Below are 12323 nucleotides of genomic sequence, written 5' to 3'. Positions count from 1 at the left end.
CCACATGGGCGCCGGCAGTGCGAAGCCGTACTCTCGGATGCACAACATGTTAGCTTTGGGGGAGTTGATAGTAATTATCTATAGAACCAATTCTATATAAAAGCAATTTAATTAAAAACGGAAAGCAGTATCATCCTTCGACTTCTTCATGCAACCTTTAATCGTCAAATATTTTCTTCCTGCGATAAGTGCTTTATTGTGTGTACCCCGCTGCTGCGGAACATTTAAAGGAGATGGTGGCGCAAGTACATCGTATTCCTTGTCAAATAATGCCTTGTTGCCTTTTGATGTTCTGCGCCAAAACAAAATGGATACTAGTAACCCCCACGACCCCCCGCTTCAAGGTCTACCCTTCCGATTCCGACCCAAAGGCAAACTCTTGAATATCAGTCAGATCAGCAAAGATTTGGAAAAGCGCTTCTCGTCTGTAACGATCATTGACATGGTTGGGTCCAGTAAGCTACGTGTCACGGTCAGTGAAGCAGGCCAACGAGATTACCACCTGTGAGATTTTCACTCTCGAATATAAGATTTATTTACCGCTAGTAATTTGTCAGATCGCGGTGATGGAGGGAATTGTATGACATGCGACCAGTCTTCCCAAACGAACATCGAACACGCTGAGTACAGCTGTCCGTATACTCCATCTGTACCCTTGCTTCGTGTTTATACGTATACGCACGAAATGTATACTTGTACCCGAACTTGCGTTCGAGTTTCATTTTGTACCGATGTACTGTACATCTGTACAGTACACATGTACACTCTGGCTGTAAAATTTGCTGTTGAATAGCGTTCCAGAAGCTTCTCAAACAAAGCAAATGTAGACAGTGAACAAATTCATAGATGTGCGGATATAAGCAAATTTATTATATATCAATATTTTCATGAGGTTTTGTACTTTAGAAGGCTCAGTAAAATGGCCACCAAAAGTGTTCACGCAAAAATTAAGTTTATATCTTTCAAGTGTTATGCCCCTATTTTGTTGCAAAGTCAAAGTCAATCGCATGTTGCGTGTTTAGTTAATTCTGAGGACAATTCTGAGAGGACAATGTTGTTGTCATTCGGAATGGTTCAGTTCTACATTCCTAGGTTATAGTCTATACAGATTACGAGTATAGTCATTTGATATCATTTTAAAATAAAATGAGGTGTGTGATCTTTGATATCATTAAGTCAAGGAGCTGGTAGTCTGTGGAGGCAATTGCGTAATATGTTATGTATGGTATATTCCAACACGAAGCCGGTTTTTGACAAAAAGAAGCTGTGCATCCATGGGGGCTGTGGATGAATTACGTGACGCTATATAGGGAGGAAGGGGATAGCCTCAAGGGTTACGATTCAGACAAAAGAATTAAATTGTCAATACATAATGTGTTCCAAAGAAGAGGACTGGATTCGCCCAATTTTATGTTACGTGATTTGTGAGTGGTCCCATAGTGCAATACGAAATGCTCTCTCCCGATGGAGCATTTCTAAAAGCGTGACAATACACAATTTAGTTTTATTAGGAATACATTTACACAGAGTCGAGAAATTGTTCCACTGATCTATGAGTATACATAGTATTTATAATTATGCGCTTTCTATTCCTTCCTTGTTGAATGTACACGCTCAACAAAAGTTATATAGCGGTATGTGAATCGAAGTCAAATTTATCAACATCTTCTGTAAACTTAATTATTGTTTACGTGATGTTGGAAGCCCATGTCAGTTGGTTACCAACATCGTGAAAAAGTTTTGCAACATTAGAAAATTATTCGAAAAAAAAGTCTTCCAGAACCACCCATAACTGTGCATCTTCATTTCAGCGTGCACAGTTTTCGAATTCCATTTTGTTCATTCTCTTTGTCTCTTGCCGGTCGACTCTCGGACCTGAAAGCAAGTTTGTACATGTGTTTTGTACTTAAGTACAAGTTCGTTTAGCTAGGTACTGGGTATCCCTTTGTACTCGAGTACGTCAATAATTCATGTTCAGTGTTCAACACGAGTTGATGAAAATGTACTTGTGTTGAACATCACACATGTTCGTGGGAAGACTGCATGCGACGATTTGAAACAAGTTTTCGGTCGTGCCGAGACAAGCATGTGGATGGCGCGTGCAAGACTGCACCGAAGCTTGTTCAACGTACAGCGGCGAATCCGCCAGAAGCGTTCTGTTCAGCAGCGTTCTTGACGTTAGCTACGCCGAAATTCTAAAGATGGCCGCTTCACCTCAGTTGTTTCTGACACCATCATCTCTAGCCCAACTTTTGAAAAGGGCGTAACAGCCATTTTTTTTTAGTCTTGCTGATTTTTCGGCTACATACATAGCTTTATATGTGGACACAGAATCAGAAAAAATAAATTTTGGCTGTTACGCCCTTTTCAAATGTTGGTCTAGAATTCTCTTCCTTTGGACTATCAAGGTTGCTCTAACTCCGAAGTTGGAAATGGGGCCTTTGTTTTCAAAGGCTTGACGAGAAAACGAGTAAAACAAAGTCAGCGACCCTCGAAAAAGCCTAGAAAACAGCATCAAAGTGAGCTCCAACTTTTCTGGTCTCACATCAGGATGAACAAGAGTTTCCACCGCTTCCTGGAACATCTAAAATCTCAGATGTCCCATTTTTTTCGATTACTCTACCAGAAAGAGAGAATAGAGGGCAAACGGAACAAACTCCAGGCGCTCCAATGTTCACACTTTCTGGCATCGTGGAGCTAATCCTCAAATTCTTTGATGCTTCCGACCCCGTGAAGAACATGATCAAAGCTGTTCTTCCTATTCTGACTCCTCTCCTGAAGCAGCTGGCTTCAAAAATTCCCCTCCTCGAGTGAACCTTCGATTAATTCCGTCGATAAGGCTCATATGATTTCGATTCTACAGTGGAACTGTCGAAATATTCTTCCAAAATTAGATATTTTTAAATTTAACAAATAACATTGCAATGTTTTACTTCATGTGAAACATGGCTAACACCAGATGTGAACCTTCATTTTCCTGATTTCAACATAATCCGCCACGATCGGGCAAATCGATATGGAGGGGTGCTTTCAGGGATCAAAAAACAGCACTCTTTCTATAGAGTCGATCTTGCGCCGATGTCCGGCACCGAAGTTGTGGCATGTCAGTCAACTATTCGAGGAAAAAACCTCAGTATGGCCTCGATATATCTTCCTCCAAACACCGCGATATCTCATAGAGATATCTCGCACATCTCGCATGGTGGCTCTTGGCAGATTTTAACTCCCACGGAACAGGCTGGGGGGAACTGTACGACGACAACCGTTCAACTATGATATACGACCTCGGCGACGACGAGCATTTTTGAAGAAAAAAAGCCAGTTCAAGATCGATTGAGGAATAACTGAAATATAGTAATTTTAAATGCTGTTTTGTTTTATTTCCCAAAATAGTAGACCCTTTTGATGGCATTTTAGAGGATGTTCAAAAAATGCATATGATCTTTTCTTATAGTATGGTAGAGAACTATGCTAAAAATTTTGAGTAAACCAAATTTTACTTTTTTTTTGATTGGCAGCATCCTGACTCACGGCAATTCAGGGAAAAACTGAACACTCCTAGAAACACAATACACCAATAGGATAAAAATATATGAGACTCAAATCTGATCTTGGCATTCGAAAATGATTACCAGTATGCAGCGTAGGACTACATTAGATTTATGTAGTATCAAAAGGAGCTTTTTATATTTAGTCAATTTATATTTGGAAATTTACACACACACACTCTCTCCTATCTCTTGACACCTCTGATCCTAGACGTCTAATACCGTAGACGTCGAACCTTGCGCGTACAGGACTGCATCGTGAATCGTTGGGAATATGTGGAAACCACCCTCGCCAATCGATTCCGCATGGATCAGCGTGTCGTACACGCAATCTGCTGCACAGGCCATCAACGTGCTCACCCCGACCGAGGCCATGTCTTTCTTAATCTCGTTGAAAACCTTGCAAGCGGCAGTATCTATGTGTGGTACACTGGACAGGTCGATGATCACCGTTCGAATGATCTGCAACCCAGCGTCAGTTGCATTGTACTGTGAAGTTCGTCTCAACAACCGTTGATCAATTCCAACCTCCTTGGTCAGTGCCTTCTTGAACGTAGCTCGACTTGCGAAGTTGATTGCTCCCGAATACTTGAAGATCTTGATATGCGGAATCTCTGCTGCCCGGTTATGGCTTCCCAGATCCACATAGATTGCCGTATCCGGGACCGTGCCCAGCAAACTGTAATACGATTTCCAACCTCTGATGTACAACGCCACCAAAGAAATTATCACCCCGGTCAAAAGGCCAATATCGACGTCAACAAGAACCACAGTCAGGAACGTCACCATCCAAATCAACAGCTCAAGCGATCCCTCACGATAAAACTTCTTGATGTGCTGCACCTGCCACAGCATTTCCTTGAGCGCGACAAAAATGATCGACGCCAACACGCACCGCGGTAGGTACTCAAAGTACGGTCCAATCCACAGCAGCACCACGAGAATCAGCACGGATGAAAACGTGGCAGTGATTTGCGTCTTACCACCGGACTGGTACTGAATCAGCGATCGCGACAGGGAGCACGCAGTCGGGATGCACGAGAAGAAGGAGGTCACTATGTTGGTAGCGCCCATGGCCACCAGTTCCTGATTCGGGCGAATTTCGTAGCCATCTTTTTGGGCGAAGACCAACGCCATGGACATGACGATCGAGTAGCTGACGATAGCGATGGCAATGGCGTCGACGGCCACCAATTTAAACAGGGATATTGGAGGCATTTCCGGCGCGGGGAGACTAAAATGAGACGAAGTTTATAAATTAACTAAAACGTTCCCTTTTAACTTGAAATTCTGCAGGAATGTAGGAATCAGATTGATAAAGTGACCTGCTTGAATGTTTAAAGAAAATTATAACAAGAGTTTTTAATCGTGAACTTACCCAACTGGAATGGTGCCCACCAGCGTCAAATTAAAGTTCGGTCCCAGCCCGATGAAGTACGATGCCAGTGTTCCACCAACAACCACGATCAATTCGGCCGGAATCGGAAAACGACAGCATGACCTTGGTTTCAGGTACTCGTTCATGAATATCATGAACGATATCACAATAACCGACGTGTAGACGGCTGTGAGATTACTATTCGGCACCTGCTCGATCAGGTCACGCAAGGAGTAGATGGTTTTGAAGGCTCCCCTATACCGAGGGATTGATACCCCCACCAGGTCCTTCATCTGACTGATGATAACTTGCACGGCAGCCGCAGTCGTAAAACTACTGACCAGTGGTTCACTTAGTAGGGATGATAGCGTTCCCAGTCGCAGGGCACTCATTAGTAACTGTATGGAAAAGGCGGTTCAAATTGTTAGAATTTTTACCGATAACAAATGATGACATAAGCATTACATGATAGATTCCGCAAACAAAAGTCACAGCTGTCGCAACTTGGATTGGCGTGTATTGAGGATCATCTAATGGTTCTGGTGGTACTGAGTAGGTTGAGTTCACCTGCAGTATGAGAAAAGTATATTATTGTGTTCCTCGCCTAATTATTTTTGAATACTCACAATCGTAAGGGAAGGCAGCGTCGCATACGTGACCACCACTTTGGACGTCATCAAACTGACTACCGCAAAGGTACCCATCGAGATGTGCCGTGATGTGCCGAACACCGTGTACACCAAGCATTGAAAGAAGGCCATGTAGAGTCCGACGTTGGCCGGAACTCCGGCCAAAAGAACGTAAGCCATTCCCTGAGGAATTTGCAATACCGCTACAGTGATGCCGGCAGTAATGTCTCCCATGAGATCGGTTTTGAAGTTGTACTTGGGAAGCCATTGTAGGATTGGGATGAATTTGAGCAGTGCGGCGAATGGGTTACAACTACGGATGGCGTCTTTAAGGGTATCTAATGCTTTGAAGATATAGAATAAAATTTGTTAAACAGTCCTTCCTTAACAATCAATCGAATCAAATTAAATGGTACAAGATCGGACGTGCTTACGCAGAACATTGGAGAAGTGAAGGCTTGGTGGTACGTAAAGGCTTGCTTGTGCCTGTTGTTGAGAAGTATGCAGAACGACCGCGCGATCATCCAAAATTATATCCCATCCCTTAGATCGCATCGTTTCCCGAGCAGCACACTTGTCATACCTGAGTTTCTGTGACTTATATGTGACCAAATCAAGTCACATTGGAGTTGCTGCAACCAAATCAGACAGAACTGTGCTGCTAAGGTTACCGATGTGAATCCAGATAAATTATCCTTTGGGGCTATCCATATACCACGTGGACAGCTTAGGGAGAGGGGCGAGTGTGTTAGATGTCCACGGGTCATACAAAATTTTGAAAATTTATATGAGCAATTGTCCATTCTCGGAACCAGCGCTCTACCGCGCTTGTAGTTGGCTGAAATTTTGGCTGCCCGGTGGAATTTGCCTGAATTTTCCTCAGCCGAGGATTTATATTTTTCGGATCACGGGCTTTGAACTTACAGACCTCTGAAAGGACAAAAATAGGAACACCACTTTGGGTTAATTTTTCAGGGTGAAAATTGAGCCATGACCACCGGCCCAATGATAATTATTTAGCAAAGTCATTTGACATAGTGAAATAGTTTATTGTCTTGTTTCTTAATTTTAGAGATTCGGGAGGTGGTCCTATTTTTTGTGCTTTCAGAGGTCTGTAAGTTCGAAGTCCGTGGACCAAAAAATGTGTATCCTCGACTAAGGCAAATTCAGGTAAATTCCTACGGACAGCCAAAATTTCAGCTTGATTGGACAACTACAACCCGAGATACAGTCCTTCAAAGCTGATCATTTTGTATAAAAAACGGTCTCTGGTCTTATAGTTTTGTCCGACACTGTATACAGAGATGATAAGTGAGAGACTTTTTCATTCTCTTTTGGATTCAATCGCTGCATACAACACATTTTGAAATTTATCCATTGGAATGAATTTTAGACAAACTACTGAATGATCGAAACCAAATTACTAAATGATTAAAAACACCCTTGATTGAAATATTTTTTTATGGAGCAAATGGACTTTATCAAACTTAATAAACTGTTACTGTCACGTCACCGACTATCCTTTAGCTTCAGATAGACAACTCATCATTCTAGATCCTGTTACAGACTGTTGTACAAGTGCTAAACTAACTTAAGATGCATTCCTCTGCATACCATTTAGATTAAATCTCATGTTTTGTCTCGATTGATTGAACAAGTTTTGAGCAATACTTACGTGAGGCTTTCACCCTGTCGTACTGTGACAACTGGTTGAATTCCTCCTGCTGCAGGCACTGTCTCGACACCAGATAGGACAGTTCGTCGTATTTAATTTTTGTCTTGTCGTTGCTGTTGGAATGATCAGAACAGTTGGGGTCACACAATCATTGATCTGAATAATCATCTGCTGAGAACAAGGGGGAAGCTTTCCAAAAGAATGGCGGTCAAAGTATTGAATAACTAAGTGTAAAATTATTTTCTACGAGATGAGTGTTCGCCCAGACTGTCAAGCCGTTTTGGAAATTGACTAGAATTTAAAAATTCAAGTCTCGGCCTATTTCAGTGCCAAAAAAGTTTTATTAGGTTTTTTTAGGTTTAATCTTTTTTTATCAGAATCAACTCCAGGGGGTCTCCAGTAGCCTTGGAATTCTCGGTCCGGTCTAGGATGTTTTCGGGTTGGAAACTTTCTCGACGCCTTGGGCCTACTTTTTCCATTGTACCTGACTCACGAGATACAAACTCACGCAATGGTGGGCTTTTCTATGCTTTCAATCAATTACTGAGAAATGCTAATAGAATACTATGTTGAAAAGCAGGCCAAGTTCCAGTTGAAATGTTGAGCCATTGAAGAAGATGATCTCAGGAACATTTGCCTGTTGTTTACATTATTAAATCTCTTAAACTATGGGAATTATAAATTTTATTAGATAGCGATTACCGACTTTTATAACTAAAAATGTATACCATTCATAGTAAACCCGTAAACTACAGGACAATATTATGAACACATTTACCTGTATCATCAACACCTCGGGAGGCCTAATTGAAAGCTCGGGTTAATTTTGACCACCTTTCTTTCCGAATGTTTTAATTATTTACCGCTACCAACCTGAGATTCGTAGCATCGCCACTGATACCACTTTTTTGGATCAGCATACTATTAGACATTTGACAAAAAATCTTCAACTAACCCAGCTCACACAAAGATTCACTTTGAACCAGATCAAACAATCCAAATGTCGCAAAAATCACCAATTGTACTGTTTTGTCGATGATTATCGAACTCTGGTTTTCGATCGTTTCAATCTTCTCGATTAGACGAGATCGCGATCACTTGCTTAACACCCTGTCCCGTAGCAGACTCCTCCTATCGGACTTTCAACTTCCCGCAGAACGCTCTTTGGAGCGATTCTTCACCCTCGCTGTAATCTCATCTGTGCGTAAGTTGGTTTGATCACGCGTTGCGTGATTCACAATCAATCGCGTGACCAACCATTGACCGACTAACCTGTCTGCGGAACGTGCTGCAGCTGTTGTGTGGTGCTTTTCTAAGAGATAAGTACTGTGTCTGTCTCTGCCAAATACGCCAAAGATGATGAATGGTGGTAAAGACGTTGACAGCTGACCACGCTGCACTAAGTACTGTGAACACGATCTTGTGTCGCGTAGACGCCTCTCGAGCCGGAACTAACTACGGTATGTCCTTACGTTGTCGATGAGGATCGACAACTAAGGGCCAATCGAATGAAGCTGTCGCTTTTTCCTTGTTCTTTTAGCTCAGACACTCGGTACGGTAGTCAGCTGTGCAATTCGATTTCAGTGTTATTATTTACTATTTGGCTTTTTACGTTCATACAGACTGCGAAAAGAACTGCGGCGCCAGTTCCGGGTTTGTTAAATGTTTTCCGGATGGATCCGGTGACGAGTCTAACAGTTCTGAACCCACTGTTCTGGAGATAGATGAAAGCAAGGTTTTTTGACGTAGGATTACGTCCTTTAGTGACTAATAGCTCAGTTGTCTTTCAATCAAACCATTGAAACGAAGAAATTCGCCATGCACTCAAGCACAGACATCAAACGTGTGCAACTTACATGTTTGGTTCTAACAAAGATTTCACAGACAGTGGATACGTCGTTTCAACAACGGCCGCCAAAAGCGGCATCAGTGGCGCCATCGATGCTGGGTGCTGTAGAAACTGTATCGCTAAGGTGACGCAAGTAGTATCATCATTTGAAGCAGATTGTAAGTCATATCTGCCACAAGATTTAGACTATCTTTTGCTTGTTGTTGGTGATTGGATTCATAAATTAGGTAATGTTTAGAAGGGTAAGAAGGGTAAGGGGGGAAGCTTGCCTGAAGTGTGATGATCCAAACAAAATATTTAGCCAACGTTACTTAATTATTGGATCTTTCCTCATTAAAAATTAGTCTTTCCAGCACTACCATTTGATACAATAGAAAGTTGATTAGAGAAATTTTCTCTTCATAATACAAAATGCAATACACAACCAAATAATGACTGCTTAAACTTCAATGGGGTCAGTACCCAGTGATGGCCGCCGAGTTTGCTGCAGATAATTTAATCACAACGATGACGTTCGTAAAAATTCTGTGATAAATCATCGAGTGGCAACCAGAATCATGGACCAGAGAAGCGCCCAAGAAAAATTGTAGGTATTATAACGCTCTTAAAGATCATTATTTGCTCCACAAAAGTGTCATAAAACCAAAACGTTACTAGGGCGATTATATTTCGATGCGCGGTTTCCATCATTGCATGATTTCTACGTGTTTGATTCGATTAAAATATTTCATCAAAAAATACATTATCACATCACCGAAGGAGGATAAATTATAGTTTTTTTTTTAATTTACCGAGTATGCCGATTGATACCGAAATGTATAGCAATAAATTGATGCTTTATTAATAAAAATCTCAAAATATTGCCTACAACACTTTCATGTCGTGGGCGTGGCATGTGTTGTAAATTGTCATTTACATGCCTTTTGACTGACTTTTTCTAAACATTTTTAAAAGTCAAATTTATTCCATAATCCATAACCCTATACCACAGATATCTGTGCCTATACTTTTGTCCGAATGTTCATTGCTCTTAAAATGAAGTCTTAGACTATAGATTGAAAACTGACCGAAATGTCAATTGTCGTTAAATATAATGCTATTTAATTAACATTTTGCGTTTCACGAATCGGATTATATATTTACAGTTGTGGCGACAGTGATGTTTTTCAAGACAAAGTGATAGGAATATTAAAAAGCTACAAAAATATATCTAGCTTCTGAAAAAAAGTTCTTGGATAATTAAAGAAATTAATGCAAATGACATTCTACAACACTGATCGTGGGTGAGAGCGAATTTACAAAGAAATCTCGCTGAACTTTTCAAAAGGTCCTAAGTAACATTTTTTTTCATGATTTAATTTGAATAGCGCAACCAACAGACCAATATGAAAGCTTTTGATTGCACCACTCAAATTAATTCATGAAAAAAATGTTACTTATGACCTTTTGAAAAGTTAAGCGAGAAATACCCTTTCCATACAAAAAAACGCCATTTCTAGTTTTAAGCAATATGCGAAGTGCTTAGATATACATTCCCGTAATGCTGGGTAGATACCTTTACGTGGTGTGTTACGGGGTAAGATCTACCACGGTCACATTGCCAGCTACAGGCAAATCCTGGCCCAACGAAAACCTTCCCCAATTTCCAATTCTGTAGTGCTTATGAAATTGTCGGTAAGTCATTAAGTAAATACTACACTAATCCTTCCTTCCAACTTCCTAGATGCTACCCGACCGCAAATAGTAATACTCATGTCCCTGTAATGTTTTTCTTAGATTGAAATCAAGGATTTAACCCCCCTTGATTTCTGATAGCAGTCTAGAAAAGCATTTCAAAAATAACATGAGTATAATTAAAGTGTCCAATCTTCAGATGTTGTGCTAGCGCTTCTTTTATTTTCAGAATTGTCATCACATCTGTTACCGAGGAAAGAAGCTGACGTTACCGTCTACTAATGATAATTTTCTTATTTTCTTATTTATAGTGAACGTAGTTATTCTGAACACGACGTCAACCATCACTTGCCGAATGGAGCATTTCATAACTTTTAAATAGCTTCGCTCCCAACGAAACATTTGATTACTATTTATACTAACTGAAAGCGTTTGGTACGGGAAGTCAACGCTTTCTTAATAACCCTTCGGTTTCATGGTATGGATCGACTTTAATAGTCTATTCAGATTACGCCATTAATGACATAATAATTGGCGTTTCAGGGTAAATACGCTTTATGATATCATTATTTACGTAATATTCCATACATTTTGCGCTGTCAAAAGATACCCGGTGAAAAGAGTCATAAAGAATTTATTACGAACAATTATTACGAGAGAGCTTTCGTTCTAACTGGGATGCAGGGAGAAATTCAACAAAACAAAACTGACAAGCGTCACGCTCTCTTTGCCAGAGAGAAAATTCTCTCTGTTTTCATTTCGTTTCGTAGTTGACAGTCATGCTCTTTCTGTCGCAGCAGGGTCGAATGCATGTTAGATGGAAATCTTCTGAGCGCTGAAGAATAACTCGGATGATGGTTTTGTGGAAAGCATTTTATATGATGAAAAATAATGATGATAATTATTTATTCTCCACTTATTCAACATGAATTGTTTAAAAAACAGATGCTCTCTAGAATTAACATGAAGTATTTAACTTAAACCTAGATTTAATAGAACAAATCGAATAAATTTTCAAAGTTCAAGGGCCAATGCGGAATACAATTTAAAACGTAGGAATGGTTGTAAAACGAATATATTTGATGAATAAACATGATTTCATAAATTGTTTCAATTCTGCTCCTACTTTGGATTTCATCATTTTTCACGTGGGACAACTGTACGTTTTGAATGGGATGTATATATAAAGTAGAATAACCTTAAATAAAACATGGATTGGTAATGCATTAATTCATCCAAAATCCAGTTTAAATTATATCACATTCACACGATTCGATTTTGTTAGAAGCTGTATCATTGATTGTCGAGGGGTCATTCAACAATGATGTCACAGGTTTTAGGGGGGGAGGGGGTCTAAGCTTTTGTGACACTGAATGTACTAGGTCTACAAAAAAGCGTGACAGAGGGGAGGGGGGTGGTCTAGAAATCTCAAAAAGTAGTGGACGTCATATTTGAATCTTCCCCGAGTAGAACGCAATGGTTCAGTTTTCATTTTTGAAAAAAAAAAAAATTGCTGAGTTGCCCTTCATACATGGAGATACTGGTGGAAATACATTTTAGTTCGATAGTA

General features: G+C 40.4%; 1 protein-coding gene across 1 annotated transcript; it reads right to left on the bottom strand.

The window, feature by feature from the left end:
• Nucleotides 1-3739: 3739 nt before the first annotated feature.
• Nucleotides 3740-8150, bottom strand: LOC134222514 (prestin-like). The gene is made up of 6 exons (XM_062701661.1): nt 8104-8150; nt 7231-7343; nt 5553-5899; nt 5392-5493; nt 4927-5324; nt 3740-4782 (listed from the first exon to the last, which is right to left on the bottom strand). The coding sequence occupies exons 1-6, from the start codon at nt 8148-8150 to the stop codon at nt 3756-3758; spliced, it is 2034 nt and encodes a 677-aa protein (XP_062557645.1). The 3' UTR covers nt 3740-3755.
• Between the last annotated feature and the right edge of the window lie 4173 nt (nt 8151-12323).

Source organism: Armigeres subalbatus, chromosome 3 (genome assembly GCF_024139115.2).
Source record: "Armigeres subalbatus isolate Guangzhou_Male chromosome 3, GZ_Asu_2, whole genome shotgun sequence".
In the NCBI taxonomy this organism is placed as follows: Eukaryota; Metazoa; Arthropoda; class Insecta; order Diptera; family Culicidae; genus Armigeres; species Armigeres subalbatus.
This window is presented reverse-complemented; position numbering and strand designations above follow the sequence as displayed.